The sequence below is a fragment of the Erinaceus europaeus genome, chromosome 20 (assembly GCF_950295315.1).
Source record: "Erinaceus europaeus chromosome 20, mEriEur2.1, whole genome shotgun sequence".
Taxonomy (NCBI): domain Eukaryota; kingdom Metazoa; phylum Chordata; class Mammalia; order Eulipotyphla; family Erinaceidae; genus Erinaceus; species Erinaceus europaeus.
The window spans coordinates 2,207,742-2,227,816 of NC_080181.1; the positions used below are offsets into that span (position 1 = coordinate 2,207,742).

A 20,075-nucleotide genomic window follows, 5' to 3' on the forward strand; every position below is an offset into this window, starting at 1 on the left:
TCCTGGCCATGCTCCTTCGCTACCCAGCCTGTGCCAGAATCACCTGCACCCCGGCCCAAGTCATTCTGCACAGGTGTCTGAAACGCAGGCCTGCCACGAACAGGTGTTCCTCACGGGAAAGAGGTCAGCCGGATGACTTCTACATGGCTGACAGCCAGCATTGCTTTTCTGTCCTACACAAGAGCTCATTCTCCTGTGCAAAACAGTTAATACTTTTGTTCAGAGAGCAAGAGATTAACATCACACACAAAGTAAAAATTCTTTCATATTCTCAAGCCCATAAGTCTTTTGTTAAGAAGTGGAAATCATGCATAAATTTTTAAATTGCTAGCATTTGTTTTTAGGAAACAAGTGTGCTTGTTTTACAGTTAAAAGACATTTGTTTTAAATAAGACTTATTTAGTATCATTTGTAAAAGATTTCAAAAGTATCTTATATATAGTTAAGAATATATTCATTTTAGTAAGTACTACCATTATAGAAAAAAAAAAAGCATCCTACAACTTCAAGGAATCTTTTTTTAAATTTTTATTATCTTTATTTGATAGAGACATCCAGAACTGAAGAGGGAATGGGGTGATAAGAGAGAGAGAGGGGTAGAGAGACACCTGCAGCACTGCTTCACCACTTGCAAAGCTTTCCCCCTGCAGATGGGTTCCAGGGGCTCGAACCTGGGTCCTTGTGCACTGTAATATGTGTGCTCAACCGGGTGCACCAGCCACCACCCAGCCCCGACTTCAAGGAATCTTACAAACTTTCTGATTTATTTTTGGAGACAGAAATATGAGAGGAGGGGGAAGAGAAAGAAAGACACCTGCAGCACTGCTTCACTGCTTATGAAGCAGCCCCCTTGCAGGTGGGGACTGGGGGGCTTGAACCTGGGTCCTTGTGCACTGTAACATGGGCGTTCAGCCGCCAGGTGTATCACCACCAGGCCCAGGAATCTTGCAAACTTTTAGTCAACCCTCTATTTAAATAACTGCAGCCCAGAAAGGTGACGGATGCAGGCCAAGCACCTAGCTGAGCAAGAACCGGAGCTTCCTGGCTTCCCGTTCTCCCTTTTCTTAACAGACTGTGCAACCTCCTATGGTTCTGAATCCTTTCCCTTGGATGAGATTACTTTTAAACATATTTTTAAATTTTGCATTATCTTTATCTGGATAGAGATAGAAATTGAGAGAGAAGGGAGACAGAGAGACACCTGCAGCCCTGCTTCACCACTTATGAAGCTCTCCCCCCTCCAGGTGGGGACTGGGGGCTTGAACCTGGGTCCTTGCGCATTTTAACATGTGCACTCAATCAGGTGTGCCACCACTTGGCCCTGAATGAGATTACTGATTCCTGTCATCTTCACATTTTATTCTGAACCAAGTTACCATTTGTAATTTTCCATGAAATTGTAATTTTCCAAGCTGTTTACTCAATGATTTTACTGCCAAGTATGAAAATCATTATCTAAGATTCAGAATAGTAAACATAAAATTAAAAAAAAAAAAACTCAAGGGGCTGGGGGGTAGCACGCCCAGCTTCTTCTTCTTCTAGCGTTTGCCCTTCTTCCGTAGCCAGTCAACAGCGTCAGGTTGAGCCTGATGTAAAGTTTCGAGACCTCCTTTGAATCTGGAGAGGTGGCGCCCAGCTGAGCACAGGTCATAATCAGTGCGCAAGTTCCTGGGTTCAGGCGCCTACCTCCCAGCTGTAAGGAGAAAGCTTCACGAGTGAAGCAGTGCTGTAGACGGCTTTCTCTAAATCTTCCCCTTGATTTCTCTGTCTCTATGTGAGTAAGTTGACTTTAAAAACACTGAAGACAAGTGAACAATATAATCAGACTACGAAGTCTTTGGTCCTGCATAAAGTGCTCTGACACGCAGGGTCTCCCCGTTAACTGCCGAGCTGTGACCATGGGGCTCTGACCCTGCTCTCAAGACGGGGGTGAGGTTCGTGGAGGCTGGGTAAACCAACCAGCACACAGTGCTTCGCAAGAAGCCAGGAGCCCATGGCCAGCTGCCGTGAGTGCGTGAGGAGAGGGTCTGTTTCACTGCACTTTATTTTGTTTTTACTTATTACTGGACAGAGACAGAGAAACGGGGGGGGGGGGCAGAGAGACACCTGCAGCCCTGCTTCACCACTCGTGAGGCTTTTCACCTGCAGGTGGGGACTGGGGACTTGAACCTGGGTCCGTCAACACTGCAATGTGAGCGCTTAACTAGGTGTGCTAACACTGGCCCCGGAGAGGATCTATTTTAGAGTGATGATATTAAGCAATAACCTCCCAAGAGGACCTATTATCACTGAGGGAAAGGGCATCTCACCCACACTGGGCAGGGCGAGTTCAAAATGGATTAAGACCGGGTGGGGAGCATAAAGTGTTTTCACACAGCAGTTTAGTATCTACCCGCTACAGCAATCACTTTCAGTAGGGAAAACGTGATTTCACTGGGACTCTAGAGAGAGAGAGATCCCTACCTCTCCCGGGAGACTTAAATCACTATGTTAAAAATGAAGTCGGTGGGCCCAGCGGTGGTGCACCAGGTTCAGCGCACATGGTGCAAAACGCAAGGATCCTGGTTCGAGCCCCCGGCTCCCCACCTGCAGGGGAGTCGCTTCACAGGCGGTGAAGCAGGTCTGCAGGTGTCTGTCTGTCTTTCCCCCTCTGTCTTCCCCATCTCTCTCCATTTCTCTCTGTCCTGTCCAACGACGGCGACAGCAATAACAATAATAATAACGACAAATGGGGAAAACAGCCTCCAGGAGCAGTGGATTCATAGTCCAGGCACCGAGCCCCGGCGATAACCCTGGAGGCAAACAGATAATTAAAACAATAAAAGTTAAAAATAAAAATAAAAGGGAGTCGGGCGGTAGCGCAGCGGGTTAAGCGCAGGTGGCTCAAAGCACAAGGACCGGCGTAAGGATCCCGGTTCGAGCCCCCGGCTCCCCACCTGCAGGGGAGTCGCTTCACAGGCGGTGAAGCAGGTCTGCAGGTGTCTGTCTTTCTCTCCCCCTCTCTGTCTTCCCCTCCTCTCTCCATTTCTCTCTGTCCTATCCTGCAACGACGACATCAATAACAACAATAATAACTACAACAACAATGAAAAAAAAAGGGCAGCAAAAGGGAAAAATAAATATTTTTTAAAAATTATATATATATAAAAATAAAAATAAAAAAACCAAGTCGGCGTGTAAAGCACGAGCGTCTTAATACTGCGGAGCCCGAGGTCTCGGCCGGTTTCGGCCTCAGGAGGCGGCGGCCTTGCCCTGAACATTCACTGGCGGTCCGCGACCGGGGGTGGGGGGAAGCTCAGGGACAGATGGACAGCCAGCAGGACAGGCCGCAGGAAATGGGGCGGAGAGCCGGCCCCAAAATGACCCGCCAGGGAAGGAGCCACCGGCTTCCCACGGGAACAGCCGCGGCGGGGGGAGCGGGGCCCGAGCGCCTCCGGGTGCCGCAGGGAGACGGGGGTTGCGGAGGGCGAGCGGGGGTCACCGCCCAGCCCGGCTCCCCGGCCGCCCACCCGCTGGAGCCCCGCACCCCGCGCCCGCCAGCCCTGGCCGCTGCAGCCTACGGGGCCCACAGGCCGCTGAGGCTCCCGGCCCCGCACCCCGAGACCCCCGCACCCCGTGGTCTCCGCACCCCGTGGTCTCCGCACCCGAGGTCCCCGCACCCCGTGGTCTCCGCACCCGAGGTCCCCGCACCCCGTGGTCTCCGCACCCGAGGTCCCCGCACCCCGTGGTCTCCGCACCCGAGGTCCCCGCACCCCGTGGTCTCCGCACCCGAGGTCCCCGCACCCCAGGGTCCCCGTGGCCCCGCATGCCGGAGTCCCTGCACCCCGAGGCCCTCCAGCCCCGCACCCCAAGGTCCCCGCGGCCCCACACCCCAGGCGCCCGCGGACCTGGACAGCGAGTCGGCGCTGGGCGGCCGCGCGGCCACGGGCGTGGGGCCCAGACTCTCGCAGCTCGAGCTCTTGTCCATGGCGCGGGAGGCGGCGGGAGCGCTGGCCCAGGACGTGCGGTAAGCGCCGCTCACTCCTGAGACAGCCCGGTGCACACACCGGAAGCGGCCATGTCTTCCCAGCCCGCACCGCGCGCGCCGAGCGCAGGACTAAACGCCCCGGCGGCGCCACGCCCCCTATATATATCTATACACACCCTGCGGGACGTGCCACGCCTCCTACGTGAGCACGCTACAGGCGAAGCCACGCCCCCACGCCACGTCCCTCGGAGACGCCCCGCCCCCGAAGCCACGCCCTCCTATGCGGCCTCGCCCCACGCCGTGTGACCACACTCCTCACGCTAAACGCCACGCCCCGGTCCCACCTCCTCTGACTTCCGCCACGCCCCCGGTGTGGTCACGCCCCTCTAGGCCACGCCCCGTCTAGACCACGCCCCCACCTGGACACAGACGCCGTGGCCCAGGCTTCTCTGACCAGGCTGCCAGCAGTAGAGGGGAGGCAGGTGATGAACACGTGTCCCCAGAGGAGGGGACAGATGACAGGCACATGACCCAACGCAGGGGAAGGAGGTCAGTTGGCAGGCGCATGTCCCCAAGTCTTGGCCTAAAGATGCTCTTGAGCCCAACCTGCTGTTCAGTCGCCTTTCTGGCCTGCCACCCACCGGAGCCCCACACCTGTCGCACCTGGCCGTCACCGGAGGGCTCAGGTGGGGCAGGAGCAGCGGGTGTCGGCATGGAGTCCCGGTCCCCGTCCCTGCCTGGCCCAGCCCTGCAGAGGGGACAGAGGGGACAGAGGGGACAGCTCTCAGGCCTCCTGTGAGCCCGGCCCCCGGGAGCTGGGGACCCTGGAAGTGTCTGGGGGAAGAAGCACTTGGGCTTTTTTTTTGTTTGAAAATATTTATTTATTTATTTATTTAAAGATGGAGACAGAATGGAAGAGATCAGGCATCACCCCTGGGTCACACAGGCAGGCAGCAAAGCAGCGCTCTATCCAGGTGAGCTATGTTCCCTGCCCAGCTTCTCATCCCTATGCTTCGTCTATGCAAAGAGGGGTGGGAGAGGAAACAGGAGGGAACTGCTGAAAATGCAAGAGGCAGACACGTGGACAGCCGGCGACCTTGGTGCCGACTGGGGCAAAGAGGAACATCCCTTCCCGGCCCTTCCCCGGCCCTTCCCAGTCCCATCCCAGTCCTCTCCAGTTCCCCAGCGGAGCAGGAAGGCAGGCAGAGGGCTGGAACCGCGATAAGCAGGCAGGAACTGGGTGAAGGGGAAATGTGTGTTCTGGTGATTTTCGGTTACAAAGGACACAGGAAGGAGGGCAGGGCAGCATATAGGAATTTTCCCTGATGGAGACTGAATCCCAGCCAGCTCCTATATGGGGCATAGAAGGAGGCAAAAAAAGGTCGTTTTTAAGAAAGAAAGGAAGGAAGAAAGGAAGAAAAACAATGGATAAATAAGACAAAACACTTCCTTACTAGGATGATGTCAATTTAAATCACATTAACTTTAGGCTGACAGGTGATGTTTTAAAGAAAACTATAAAGAACAAAACCAAGGAGATGCAGTGACTTCCTGGATATGACAAGGAAAGCCAAAAGCTTAGAGGTGAAGAGGGCTAGATCTAATCCAGAACGTTTGTGTTTTCAAGGAAACAGTATGTTCAAAAGACAATTTAGGGGAGTCGGGCGACAGTGCAGTGGGTTAAGTGCACGTGGCACAAAGCACAAGGACTGGCATAAGGGTCCCGGTTCGAGCCCCCGGCTCCCCACCTGCAGGGGAGTCGCTTCACAGGCGGTGAAGCAGGTCTGCAGGTGTCTGTCTTTCTCTCCCCCTCTCTGTCTTTCCTTCCTCTCTCCATTTCTCTCTGTCCTATCCAACAACAATGACATCAATAACAACAACAGTAATAACCAGAATAACGATAAAACAACAAGGGCAACAAAAGGGAAAAAAACAACAACAAAGAAACAGAAGTACCCTTTGGTCCAGCAAGTCCAGTTCACAGTATACATGCAACAGGATTGAAAACAGTCTCTCGGTTCGCACATTCGTGTTCACAGTGGCACTGTTCACAAGAACGGGAGAGGTGGGAGCAACTATCCAGTCACAGTCGAACTGATAAATAAAACCTGTCCACCTCTCTGCACGGGATGGAATCATAGTAAGCTGGCTTCAAAAAGGACAGGAGTTCTGTCACCAGCCACAGCAGGGGTCAACCTGGACAACCTGGAGGACGTTGTGCTAAACGAAATGAGCACGCCACAAAAGGACAACGATGGCGTTGTTCCACTTAAATGACTTCACTTAGGCTAGTGAGACTCTTAGCAGCAGGAAGAAGGGGCGGCTTGGCACCTGACATGCTGCACGTCTCCTGCTCACAGTAGACCTCTGTGTGACTGAACAAAGGAATCAAAGAGGAGGCAGGAAGTCAGAACTCAGGTTAAGGACAGAGGGCAGGCATGGCTGAAATCTTGGTGACAAGTGGAGAGCCCAGTGTTGGGGGGCCTGGCTGTGGTGCACCTGGTTAAGTACACATACTACCAAGCGCAAGGCCCCGGGTTCGAGTCACTCACTGCTCCTCACCTGCAGGGGGTTACACTTCATGAGCGGTGAAGCAGGTCTGCAGGTGTCTATCATTCTCTCTCTCTCTCTATCTCCCCTCCTCTCTCAATTTCTATCTGGTGTAATAAGAAAAATAGAAGGGGGCTGGGCGGTAGCGCAGCGGGTTAAGCATATAGCAAGGACCGGTGTAAGGATCCCGGTTCGAGCCCCCAGCTCCCCACCTGCAGGGAGGTCGCAAAACAGGCGGTGAAGCAGGTCTGCAGGTGTCTGTCTTTCTCTCCCCTCTCTGTCTTCCCCTCCTCTCTCCATTTCTCTCTGTCCTATCCAATGAAAACGACATCATCAACAACAATAAGAACAACAATAATGATAAACAACAAGGGCAACAAAAGGGGAAAAGTAGCCTCCAGGAGCAGTGGATTCATAGTGCAGACACCGAGCCCCAGTGATAACCCTGGAGGCAACAAAAAAGAAAAAAAAAATTACCAGTGCCTAGTTTCCCTGAGTGACCTCCAGTATATGTTGAATAACCTCAGAAATTGAAAATAAATAGTAATATTAAAAAACCACACATCTGCTTGAAGCTCTTGAATCTCCAGGAAGGGCTTGTCTGAACTGTCAGGCTCTAGTCCCCGTCTTCAGAGGCCAGCGCTGGGTGCCGAGTGCAGGTGACACCTATGTGGGGCACGGTGCTTATGTGTTCAGGGTCACCAGCTGCATTCCTGCTCTGACTCGCCATGGCCAAGGGGGTTGTGGTGCGAGTACCTTCCCTTCACCCCAGGTGAATTCTGGGCTTCAGGCTGTGAACGTATCCTGATGTTAGGCTGCAGCTGCTCTGGGGCACTCAGAACTGAAGGTGGAGGCGAGTCCCACTTACTCAGAGTTTCTCTTGGTTTCTCTCATCCAGGTGGTTTTGACATATCTTTGCTGACACATGGCGGCTGACAGGTCGTTCCAAGAGACACAGTCCCACGGAGAGACGGGCATCTAGGTCTCCCACAAAAAAGCTTCTCAGGTCTCTGAACACAGCTGCCCATGGGAGACACCCACAGATCTTGTTCTGACGTTAAACTACAAGAAGGGAGAGGCCGGAAGTGCAGAGTGCTGACCTAGTGTAGTGGCCCTGCCCAGAGCATCAGAGCTTCAGGTTCAAACCCCAGTCTCACCAGAAACCAAAGGCTCACCGCTTTGGTAAAAAACAAAACGAAACCAAAAAAAAAAAAAAAACTTGGGTAGGGGTAGACGGCATAATGATTATGCAAACACACTGTCATGCCTGAGGCTTTGAAGTCCCAGGTCCAATCCCCTGCACCACCGTAAAGCAGAGCTGAGCAGTGCTCTGGTAAAAAAACAAACAAACAAAAACCTTTAGGGCCTGGGAGGGGCACCTGGTTGAGCACACAGTCCCACCTGCAGGGGGAAAGGTTTGTGAGTAGTGAAGCAGGGTGGCAGGTGTCTCTCTGTCTCTCTCCCTCTCTTAGCTCCCCCTTCCCTCTCGATCTCTGGTTGTCTCTGTCCAATAAATAAATAAAATAAGGATGATTAAAAACAAAAAACAAACAGAAGTTCAAGATGAGCTTCCTTTTAAATCCCTGCACTGTTCAGGGAGAGCAGCTCACATTTTCATTTCAGATGTAAAATGGTCGGAACGTCCCCAAACCTAGATATTGTCCAGGTCCCCTGAGGTAGAGCATAGGTTCACATGTGCCCATAAACTAGGGCAAAAATAAATATCTGAAAGCAGAAGTACACAAGAGCATGCAGGGAATACCCCCAACACTTCATCTGCACTATTCCAGTCTTTGGGTCCATGATTGTTCAACAATTTGTTTGGCTTTGTATGTTAACTCTCTTTTCAGCCACCAGGTTCCGGATGCCAGCGAGACGCTGACCAGACCTCCCTGGACAGACAACCCCATCACTGTGTCCTGGAGCTCCGCTTCCTCAGAACCCTTCCCCACTAGGGAAAGAGAGAGGCAGACTGGGAGTATGGATCGACCAGTCAACGCCCATGTTCAGCAGGGAAGCAATTACAGAAGCCAGACCTCCCACCTTCTACAACCCACAACGACCCTGGATCCATACTCCCAGAGAGATAGAGAATGGGAAAGCTATCAGGGGAGGGGATGGGACATGGAGATCGGGTTATGGGAATTGTGCGGAATTGTACCCCCTCTTATTCTGTGGTTTTGTTAATGTCTCCTTTCTTAAATAAGAAGAAAAAAGAATAAGAAAAAAAATGGTTGGAACGTCCTCTGAGGTGAACCACACGCCTTAACACATTTTGCGTTTTTAAATAAAAACAAAAGGGATACTCACATGCCGGGTCTGACCAGTTCCCTAAGTCACACCCAGCTGGGGCCGACGACGGTTGGTCCGAGGGGCCGGGGAGGGGGGCTGCAGAGGGAATCTGTGAGTCACTGTGTCAGAGCAGAAAGCAGCTCTGGGACATGCCCACCGTGACATCTGCTGTTCATTTCTCTAGACAAGCCTTTGCTTGTTCAGCTTCCAAAGTCTGTTATTAGCGTATGTGAAAGAAGTCAGGCTGGGTCTTCAACTATTACCCACTACCTTTAAAATGGATTTTGGGAGAAGAAAGACCTTGGGTAACACACATCGCTGTAGAAGGAAGGACAGCTCTGTGCTGAATTCACTCGGCCACAGCAGGAACTAACGGCTGTGTTTCTCCCCCCACACAGCCTTGAAGGCTGATGCTTGGAGCTGCTCAGCACTTGCAGTGTGGTGGTCAGACCTGTTCCGTGAACATGCTTGCCGCAGTGGCTATCGGCACGGAATGTTTTTCCACCATAAAGGGGTCTTCTAGATTGAATGGCCAAGACCTAATCCCCCAACACTGCTCTGATTTGTTTTTGTGAAAAGAACAAAGCCGTCGACACTTCCAGCGGAATTAAGACACCCCTCAAGGCTTCTGATCACTCCAAAGATGAACAAAAACTCTTTGTTAGCTTGAACCAAAAGGCCACATGTAAAATAGTCTATTTTTCCAGTGAGTGATACAAAAATTAGACTAGTAGAGACATACATCATATAAAAAAATCAGGCCTTGGGGGTCGGGCGGTAGCGCAGCGGGTTAAGCGCACGTGGCGCAAGGCACAAGGACCGGTGTAGGGATCCCAGTTCGAGCCCCCGGCTTCCCACCTGCAGGGGGGTGGCTTCACAGGCGGTGAAGCAGGTCTGCAGGCGTCTGTCTTTTCCTGACCCTCTTTATCTCCCTTCCCCTCTCAATTTTTCTGTCATATCAGAAAAAAAAAAAAAGGAGAAAACGGCCTTCAGGAGCAATGGATTAATAGTGCAGGGACAAAGCCCCAGCCATAGCCCTGGAGATGAACGAAAGAAAGAAAGAAAGAAAGAAAGAAAGAAAGAAAGAAAGAAAGAAAGAAAGAAAGAAAGGAAGAGAGAAACTAAACACCCACACTCTGGAGGCCATCATGAGACTGACATTCATGGTACCACCCTGTACTGTTCTGAATCCTTCTGTGGCACTGTGTGTATCATAAGAAAAAAAAAATTTTTTGTCTCCAGGGTTATTCCTGGGGCTTGGTGCCAACACTAAGAATCCACTGCTCCCGGAGGCCTTTTTCTCCATTATTTTTGTTGTTGTTATTCGTAGGACAGAGAGAAATTGAGATGGGAAGGGGAGATAAGAGAGGGAGAGAGACACCTACAGGCCTGCTTCACTGCTTGTAAACTTTCCCCACAGCAGGTGGGGGCTTGAACCCAGGTCCTTGCCCAAAGTATTCTGTGTGCTTAAATCGGAGGCACCACCACCTGGCCGCTGTTCCATTTTATTTCAATGCTCGTTTAAACCAGTTTTTGCACTGCAGGCCCCTTCCTGTGGCCCACCTCTCCCGCTCAGCAGACCTGTCCGTTCCCCAACAGCCCCGAAGGCAGACAGACAGGGCAGTCACCGTGGGCCCCGTCCTGCTGGAAGCTGACCACGTGAGCTGAAGACTAGTCTACGTGGCGCTTCTGACCTGGCTGAAGGGCACCCTGGGGTGTGGGCCCAAATGAAGGAGCCCCTCGCCCAGGATGAGCCTCCGCGTGTGACGCTCAGGGCAGCGCCCACTCACACCCCACAGATGGGAGTTCCTTCCTTCCTGTCTCTGACACTTCAAGTTTTAAGAGGCCATTCCCTGAAAAAGAGCAACAGTAAAGACTACACTAGAGGGGTGCTGGGCAGTGGCACACATAGCATAAGTGTAAGGATTTGCACAGAGACCCGGGTTCGAGCCCCAGGTTCCCCACCTGCAGTGGAGCAACTTCACAAGTGGCAAGCAGTCTGCGGGTATCTCTCTCCCTACCTCCCCATCTCTCTCAATTTCTCTCTGTCATGCCCAATAAAAGGGAAAAATGGGGAGCCGGGCGGTAGCTCAGTGGATTAAGTGCATGTGGCACGAAGCGCACGGTCCCGCGTAAGGATCCCGGTTCGAGCCCCCGGCTCCCCACCTGCAGGGGAGTCGCTTCACGGGCGGTGAAGCAGGTCTGCAGGCGTCTGTCTTTCTCTCCCCTTCTCTGTCTTCCCCTCCTCTCTCCATTTCTCTCTGTCCTATTCAATAACAATGACATCAATAATAATTACAACACTAAAACAAGGACAGCAAAAGGGAGTAAATAAAAAAATATATATATAAAAGGGAAAAAGTGGCCTCCAGGAGCAGTGGATTTGTAGTGCCAGCATCGAGCCCCAGCAGTAACCCTGGAGGGGGAAAAAAAGACTAAGCAAGAGGTGGGTGAATGGGGCTTTAAGGGGTGCTCTTGATTCCATCTCCAATCACTCCAGGGTCCTTTTGTGCCTCTGGTGGGGGACCCAGCCCTGCACCCAGAATCCCGGGTCCCCTCGCCCTCTGCAGATGACGCTCACAGTGTCTGTTGCCGTGACCCCAGGGCACCCTGGGACTCATCTCAGAGGAGCACACGCTCTGTCTGTCCATGGCGTCTTTCTGCTGGTGTTGAGCCCACCTGTCTGTGGGCCAGCCCTCCAGAGCCACTGGAGAGGGGCATTGCAACACTCACCACTGTGACTGTCCACTATGACGGGGCACAACGGGCAGTGCCATATGTTGGCAGCACACTCCAGCCTGGGGTTCGAGTGAATCCCTTTGCCGCCGACAAAGGCCAGTCTCTCTCACCTCCCGGAAGTCCACTGGTCCTGGGTGCCCTCGGCCTGCTCTGACCACAGGCCTCACAGCAGGCCAGGAAAACTCCCTAGACGCAGTTGGCACCGTAACAGGGTCTGAAAACAGACAGCTGCTGGGTGAGCCGGAAAGCAGGGAGGGCACAGGTAAGCACCCGGCCAGCGGAGCCAGTGCCAGGGGAAGGGGGTTCTGCTGACAACATGGGGTTTCATGCAAGAGAACCACCGCTGAACATCCCCCCCTCAAAAAATTATTCCAACATGTGGAAATGACACACAATGCAGAATGTTTGTTCCCCAAGCGAGTGTCCTTAGAGTTCTGGGCAGTGATGGCAGGGGAGCGATGACAGTGCCTCTGCTTACAGCAATGTGAGCTTCCGTCAAGCACAGATCCAGGAACCAATGAGAGAGAAGAGATCAGAGAGAGAGAGAAAGAGAGAGAGAGAGAGAGAGAGAGAGAGAGAAAGAACACTAGAGCATTACTCTGGGACACCGTGCCCATATGTCTAACACTTTGTCCACTAAAAATCCATGATTTCTTAAACTGCTTTCTCGCCTTTGAATGGAGAGGAGATAAAGATTATTCCTGCCTCCTGTATAATTTGTCAGCCTGACAAGCCATGCCACCAACTAAGCAGCCCAGCATTTTTTTTAAATTTATTTTATTTATTTATTCCCTTTTGTTGCCCTTGTTGTTTTATTGTTGTAGTTATTATTGTTGTTGTCGTTGTTGGATAGGACAGAGAGAAATGGAGAGAGGAGGGGAAGACAGAGAGGAGGAGAGAAAGACAGACACCTGCAGACCTGCTTCACCGCCTGTGAAGTGACTCCCCGGCAGGTGGGGAGCCGGGGTTCGAACCGGGATCCTTACACCGGTCCTTGTGCTTTGCGCCACCTGCGCTTAACCCGCTGCGCTACACAGCCCAGCATTTCTTTTCCTTCCTTCCTTCCTTCCTTCCTTCCTTCCTTCCTTCCTTCCTTCCTTCCTTCCTTTTACCAGAGCACTGCTCAGTTCTTTGTGGTGGTGCAGGGAATTGAACCTGGGACTCTGGAGCCTCAGGCATCAGGGTCTCTTTGCATAACCATTATGCTATCTGCCCCCACCAATAGCCCAGTGTTTTTGTAAGTGGGACCTACCATAAATCCTCAAGTTTGGACTAAACTCCTCTATCAAGTCATCATCCATCACCTCAGCTTTCTGGAAAATCCTGTCATCTTTGCTCATTGGAAGCCAACCAAGAGGAATGACAGACACCTCCATGTCTTCCAAAGACTCCTGCATTTTAATGAAAAGCCAAATAAATAGACATGATGAAATTCACATTCAGAGAGCAGAAACTCCTAACATTCTGATGGCTTTAGCTGGCGATCCGGTAGCTTCTATAGGACAATACTACTGACATCAGGATAAAAACTGTGGACTCAGGGTGGGGGGGCTGAGTGCTGGCAGGTCTATGCGGGAACTTGGGGCAGGGCAAGGAGAGAGAATGGCAGGATGTTCTGAACATCACTCTCCATGCTGCCTGCCCTGGGAGAGGGACGCTGCTTAAATACAACAGAAAGACAGCCAACCAGAATACTGTGCCAGCACATGGCAGAATCATCCAAAAGAACTTGAGAAGACAATTCTAAAATATTTGGAGAGCTAGAAGAAGGAGGGGGGATGGACGGACTGAAACCCGAAATGCTTCCTTGCTTGCTGAGCTTCCTGTACACAGTCCTCCCTCCAACCCTCCTGGTTGTCTGCCTCCAGGAGCTGAAATACAGATGCCTTATCATACAAAACTCTGTGTCTGCTTACAAAAGGTGATGGTTTACTTCTTGTATAAAATATAACCTTCTGATAGTATATTTATTTCACATGTGTATAAATATAAGCCAGAGAATATGTTTTAAGTATCTCTACCAAAATATTCTTTACAAACCCAGTGATTTCTTTATATTTACAACCTGGGCACAGAAGAGATTCTAGGCCCCGAGATTTGTGTAAAAGAGGGGGAGAGAAAGAGAGAGAACTTCTAGACATTTTAAAGAGCAGGACTCTCGACAGCATTTCTTCTGGGTCAGGCACGAAAGGCGAGACTGTATGACAGCTCCAGCGGCAACGGCATTGGAGAGTCTGTGCTTGTCTGTCACGGGGCGGACGACAGTGACCCCAGGCCAGCAAGCTCCCCGCTGCTGCAGTCGGCCGGCACGCGGGCTCTGAGCCCCAAAAGCCGGGCTCTGGGAGGCTCTGCTCAGTCTTGAGTAGCAAAGCCTGGCTGAAAGGTCCCAGTCAGCGGACGGCCAGGGCTCCTCACGGCAAACTCAGGGGCAGAGAGAGCACAGGCTACCTGCCCAGCCCCGCGCCAGAGGCGGCCGGGTGTCCCTCTCTTGGTGATGCTCCTTGAGACCCTGTGGGATGGATTTGTGCCCACTTACGGCCTCCCGGCTGGTGCCGGACTGCTTTTTAGCGCTTCCCCATCTCTGCTGAGTCTCTGAGCTGAGTCTCTTTGCACAGTGGCCTCTGGTCGTGACATCAGGCAGAGAGCTGCAGGCTGGGTCTCACACAGCCCAGGGCACCGGTGCTCGGTGTGCCTCCTACAGCGGTGGCCGTGGGAGGCCGTCGGTGCTTCCACTTTGACCGCAAGAACCGGTGCAGAGAAGGAATCCGACACAGCCAGGTTAGGACTTCAAAGAGGACTCAGCTGTGGCGCAAGCACCACACCCCTCCCTCAGGTGAGACGCTGCCTGCGCGGGAGGCATGGGCAGCTGAACCGGCAGCTGCGGGGGAGACGCTCCACAGCCCACCGGCTCCCCAACACTCAGACCAGAGGACTTCCCTCTCCCTGGACGCACAGGGACAGGCCAGCGGGAGGGCAGAGGGAAGTGCCTGCTGCTGGCTGCTGGGCGTGAGGTGCCTGTACAGCTCAGCGTCTACACAGGCGACAGGGGAGAGGTACCCGGGACGCCCAGCGTCTACACAGGCGACAGGGAGAGAGGAACCCGGGACGCCCAGCGTCTACACAGGCGACAGGGGGAGAGGAACCCGGGACGCCCAGCGTCTACACAGGCGACAGGGGGAGAGGAACCCGGGACGCCCAGCGTCTACACAGGCGACAGGGGGAGAGGAACCCGGGACGCCCAGCGTCTACACAGGCGACAGGGGGAGAGGAACCCGGGACGCCCAGCGTCTACACAGGCGACAGGGGGAGAGGAACCCGGGACGCCCAGCGTCTACACAGGCGACAGGGGGAGAGGAACCCGGGACGCCCAGCGTCTACACAGGGGACAGGGGGAGAGGAACCTGGGATGCCTGTGCCGCGCTCCACACCAGCATCCCATCACGGTCCTGCGTGCACAGACTGGACACGACGGCCCTGAAGGAGTCTGGGGCAGGCAAGGCCACCCCCCACGCCCCCCAGCCCATACTGTCTGGGCTGAGATGCCAAATGGGCATGGGCCTCAGGCCCACCGGCGCTCGTTTGCTCTGCCTCCCCGGGAGGGAGCCCTGGGGGCGGCCTGATGCCCTCAGGAGCTGTTGCCCAGGATCTCATCCAGGTTGATGCCCGCCATCCAGTCCTCACTCCCCGGCTCCGTCTTCAGCAGGCACTCGATGAAGTCTGCGTCGCCGCTCAGGCCGGGACCCAGGCTGTCCTGCACGGGGCCCAGGAAGTCGAAAGCCACCTCGCGGCTGCCGGCTTGCTCGCCTCCTGGGAGAGCCCTGGCGGTGGGCCCCGGGGAGGGGAAGGCGCCTGGGGCCAGGGCCGGCGGTTGGCCGGGGCCTGTCCTGGACTGGCTGGCAGTAGATGCCACCTGCGTACCCAGCTGGCCGGGCCTGAGGCTCAGGCCCCCGAGTGGCCCCAGTGCAGGTCCGTTCAGCGTCTGGCTGGCTTGGCTCGGGGATCTCATCTGGCCGGGGGGGAACGGCTGGCCCCCCAGCACCTGCTGCAAGGCCTGGGCGGGTGTGTAGGCTGAGGGGGGACCCGCGGGGGGATGGACTCCCGGGGGCTTGAGGGCGTCCTGCTGCGTGTCTGCTGCTTCCTGTGTGGCCCAGCCAGGTGCAGGGGGGCTGGATGTGGCCACGGCACTGGGCGTCCTCTGGCTCGGCCTGGACTGCTGGGCACCGGCTACCGTGCTGCTGCTCCCGCTGGTCCCCAGGGGCAGCACGGCAGAGTGGTTGGGGCTGGCCAGCGCCCGGCCAGGGCTCCTCTGTGGCGGTCCATAGGGGCTGGGCTGGCTGCAGGGCAGAGCCCCGTAGAGCCCCAGGCTTTGCGTCCCCGAGGGCAAGGGTGGCCGGGCCCCGTGCACCGTGCCCAGCAGGCTGGCTGTGGGGCTGAAGCTGGTGCACGAGGACGCGGGGCTGGAGCTCACACTTGCCACTGCGGGGTCACCTGGGGAGAGGAGACACGCCTGTCAGTGGGGCGGCTGTGGTGACCAGCTGGCCCTGTGTGGCCCTGTGTGGCACAGAGAGGGGCCCTTGGGGACACTGCTGGGCACGGGGATCCCCCAACACTATGTCCATGGCTGACCTGCACTCTGTTCTTCTGGCTGCCCCTATCTCTCCTTCCATCCTACAAGAGGGGGCGACAGGAGAGCCAGCCCCGTAGCTGGAAGAAACACACAATGCCCGGTAGGCTGGTTATCTCACCATCTGTGAGGACCCGGGTTCAAGTCCCAGCACCACATGGGAGCTCCATGGCTGGTGGAGTGTGCCGGGCATCTCTCCTCTCTTTCTCTCTCACTCTCAAAAAGCAGAGAGAGCTGGTCAGGAGCAGGGGGCCACTTTGCTGTGGACACACTCAAGCTCTGGGGGTCATCCCCGGTGCCGTTAGAAAGGAGAGAAAGAAGGCAGAGCAAGGGACACGAGCAGCCTGCACCCGCTCACTCAGCGGCCGCTGGCACCGCCTTTAACCACCCACATTCCTGGGGAACCACATTCCCCCGGCTTCGGCATGCGGTGCCACAGGCCTCTCTGAACCCCCCAAGCCCACTCTGTGCCCCAGGAAGTCCCCTCTGTCAAGGAGGGCGGGACCCTGGCTTCCCCGTGGTCTAAAGTAGCCAGCAGGGGACTCAAGGGGTCCTGGGTTCTAATTCTGGGCCCTCGGTGCTCTTGGTGGGGTGCAGTTTTCTTGCCTACAGGGAAGCTTGTGGGGTGGGGGAGACCTTGGCAGGTGCAGGCAAGGCACAGTAGTGCAACCCCATGGGCAGAGGCTGCTGGGACTCAGGGCTGGAGGCCAGCGGCTGATGGCTGATGGACAGACGGCTCCGTGACCTGCTGGAGACCACAGCGTGGTTACACGGGGACAGAGACCGAGTGACACACTCAGGTTGGCCCAAGACCACAGAGTCAGTCTCACGGGAGAAGCGTTCTGTGGGGGCACAGTGGGTGCCTCTGCTCAGACAAATTCAGAAACACCTCATCCTGCCTCCCAAAGCCGCCCCGTCCGTCCACGAGGGAACACGAGGGCCTGGGCAGCAGGGTCGGGTCTCACGGTAACGTTTGTCTGTTTCTGTTTCTGTTTCTGTTTTTCCTTTCCTTTCCCTTTCCTTTCCTTTCCTTTCCTTTCCTTTCCTTTCCTTTCCTTTCCTTTCCTTTCCTTTCCTTTCCTTTCCTTTCCCTTCCCTTCCCTTCCCTTCCCTTCCCTTCCCTTCCCTTCCCTTCCCTTCCCTTCCCTTCCCTTCCCTTCCCTTCCCTTCCCTTCCCTTCCTTTCCTTTCCTTTTCTCTTCTTTTGCCTCCAGGGTTATTGCTGGGGCTCAGTGCCAGCACTGTGAATCCACTGCTCCTGGAGACTGTTTTCTCCCCCCGCCCCCATTTTATTGGATAGGACAGAGAGAAATGGAGAGAGGAGGGGAAGACAGAGGCAGAGAGAAAGACAGACACCTGCAGACCTGCTTCACCGCTTGCAAAGCGACCCCCCTGAACCGGGATCCGTGCGCTGGTCCTTGTGCCTCGCACTACGTGTGCTTAACTCGCTGCGCCACCGCCTGGCGTGCACACCTATCTGCTCTGTACTCCACGCTCCACTCCACGCTGTAGGCACACAGCAGGTGCTGGAGAGAGTTCAGGGAGAATCCACTAGCTCTGAGGCCGTTTGTGTTGGCGGAGCTACTGCCCCCCGGTAAGGACGGGCGAGAGGGGCCCAGGTCGGCTGCCCCCAAGGCAGGAGAGGAGGCCGGGCACGTACCTGGGAACTGGGTAGCGGGCGGCAGGCTACCCACGCTCCTCCTCTGGTCTTTGTAGTCCGGGGGCGGTCTGCTCAAGTGCCTGCTCAGCTGGTCTTGCGCTGCCGTTTTCTCCTGGAAAGCACAAAGGGAAACCGCTTCAGCCACGGGGGACACAGGCCCAGTGCTGACCAAGGCCCAGGACCGCCAGGCCCTTGTGCAGGGGGCGCGGGAGCTCAGGACTTCTGCAGGAGGCCCCTTTCCGTGCAGCCCTTTCCTACCCAGCCCTGCAGCCTTTGAAACATCCCTTCCATTTAGTTCTCAGTGAGGGAGAGAGAAAGGGCCAGAGCTTCCCTCTGGCACAGGCAACACCAGGGACTGAACTCAGGACTTCATGCTTGAGGGTCCAACGCTCTATTCACGGTGCTATCTCCTAGGCCACCCGCCAACCGTGCATTTGTTTATTTTATTTTATTTTTTGTTATTGTCAATTCTTTTTTTTTTTTCCTCCTACAGTGTTATCACTGGGGCTCAGTGCCTGCACTATGAATCCACTGCTCCTGGAGGCCACTTTTCCCATTTTGTTGCCCTTGTTGTTGTAGCTTCGTTGTGGTTATTATTATTGCCACTGTTGATGTTGTTCGTTGTTGGATAGGACAGAGAGACATGGAGAGAGGAGGGGAAGACAGAGAGGGGGAGAGAAAGATAGACACCTGCAGACCTGCTTCACCACCTTTGAAGTGACTCCTCTGCTGGTGGGGGGGAAGCTGGGGGCTCGAACCCGGATCCTGTGCATTTAACCGGTGCGCCACCGCCCGGACCCCCAGCTTCCTTTCTTAAGGTAACTTCAGCCTCTTAACTCTGACCATGTGTATTTGGTCTTATCTGCTCTTTTTTTTTATTTTTTTTTGCTACAAGTTTAAAATGATTTAAGTGTGATTTAATCATGACTAACAAGATTATAAGATCATAGCTTGTTGTTTCACACCTGGCCCACCACATAAGCAGCCCACTACATCAGGCTTTGGTGATAAATTCTGGGATTTTCCAGAGGGTGGTTCTTGTTCCGTTCTGTTGCACTTTTGAGTTGCTTGGTACCTTTCGAAGCTCTGGCCTCCTGGGGGTAGAGCCGCCAGACAAAACACAACTGACTCAGACATTCTGCCAAGTCTGCACTTTTTTTTTTTTGGGTTGTTACTGGGTCTTCACTACTCCAGGCTGACTTTTTCAGATAGAGAGACAGAGACAGAGACAGAGCAGAAAGACAGAAAGCAAGAGACTACAGTACCAAAGCTTCCTTCAGTGCTGTGGGGGCTGGGCTCAAACCCACATCCTGCCCAGGACAAGGCAGCATATTGTTGAAGTGAGGTATGTTGCCGGCACCCCCTTCTGTTTAAAACTGGCAGTGGCGCATGACTCCTGAACAGCCCTGCCCTTCCCAGCAGGGCCCCCCCTTTCCCAGAGAGATAGTGAGAGACAGAGAGGGAGAGAGATACAGAAGGAGAGAGACAATAGCATCATTCCACCACTCAAACAGCCTCCCCTTGGCATGGGGTCACCATGTGGCGACCAGGGGCTCGAACCCAGGTCCTTGCACATGGTGGAGTGCTCCCTCTGGACAGGGCCCACCTTCCAGACAAGCAGATGGACAGACATCTCCCTGACCTGCTGGAGGCCACAGCGTGGTTACACGGGGACAGAGACCGAGTGACACACTCAGGTCGGCCCAAGACCACAGAGTCAGTCTCACGGGAGAGGCGTTCTGTGGGGGCACAGCGGGTGCCTCTGCTCAGACAAACTCAGAAACGCCTCATCCTGCCTCCCAAAGCCGCCCCGTCCGTCCACGCGGGAACACGAGGGCCTGGGCACTGCTTCACCGGCTTCATCTGCAACCAAGAAAGTGTTGGCAGGGAGGCGGCCCCTGAGGCCTGCTCACACCCTGAGCCCACGGTCGAGCACCCACCCACTGCAGAGGAAGGGCCGCGGGCAGCACAGTGACAGGAAGGGGGCTGGGACATGGGTCACCTGGCAGTGCGTGTGGTCCTGGGTTCAAGCCCCCGGGCGTAACATGGAGCCACATGCACGCCAGGAGTTGTTTCCCTCCTCTCTCCTTCTCTCGTCTCTCTTTCTCTCTCCTTCCAAAAGGAAAAAGGAAGAAAGTTCACTGGGGGTAATGGAGTCATGAGGGCACAAAGGCGTGGAGTGCCAACAGCAATGACAAAAATAAATAAAAGGGAGGCCAGCTTGGGGCCAGGTGGTGGCACCCC

The 20,075-nt window shown here is 54.6% G+C and overlaps 2 protein-coding genes across 3 annotated transcripts in view; both read right to left on the reverse strand.

Annotated features, from left to right (window-relative positions):
- Positions 1-4,106, reverse strand: part of MTMR2 (myotubularin related protein 2) — a 29,909-nt gene extending 25,803 nt beyond the window's left edge. Inside the window, exon 1 of the mRNA XM_007520714.3 lies at positions 3,888-4,106. Coding sequence (XP_007520776.1) covers positions 3,888-3,967 — 80 coding nt within the window. The 5' untranslated portion in view covers positions 3,968-4,106. The remainder of the gene's footprint in view (positions 1-3,887) is intronic.
- An 8,819-nt stretch (positions 4,107-12,925) lies between these two features.
- The window catches only part of MAML2 (mastermind like transcriptional coactivator 2), a 114,825-nt gene continuing 107,675 nt past the window's right edge, over positions 12,926-20,075 (reverse strand). For both annotated transcript variants that reach the window (XM_060179692.1, XM_060179690.1), the window contains exons 3-4: positions 17,832-17,943; positions 12,926-16,036 (exon numbers count right to left, since the gene is read on the reverse strand). In XM_060179692.1, the coding sequence (XP_060035675.1) occupies positions 15,174-16,036; positions 17,832-17,943 (975 nt within the window). In that variant the 3' untranslated portion in view covers positions 12,926-15,173. The remainder of the gene's footprint in view (positions 16,037-17,831; positions 17,944-20,075) is intronic.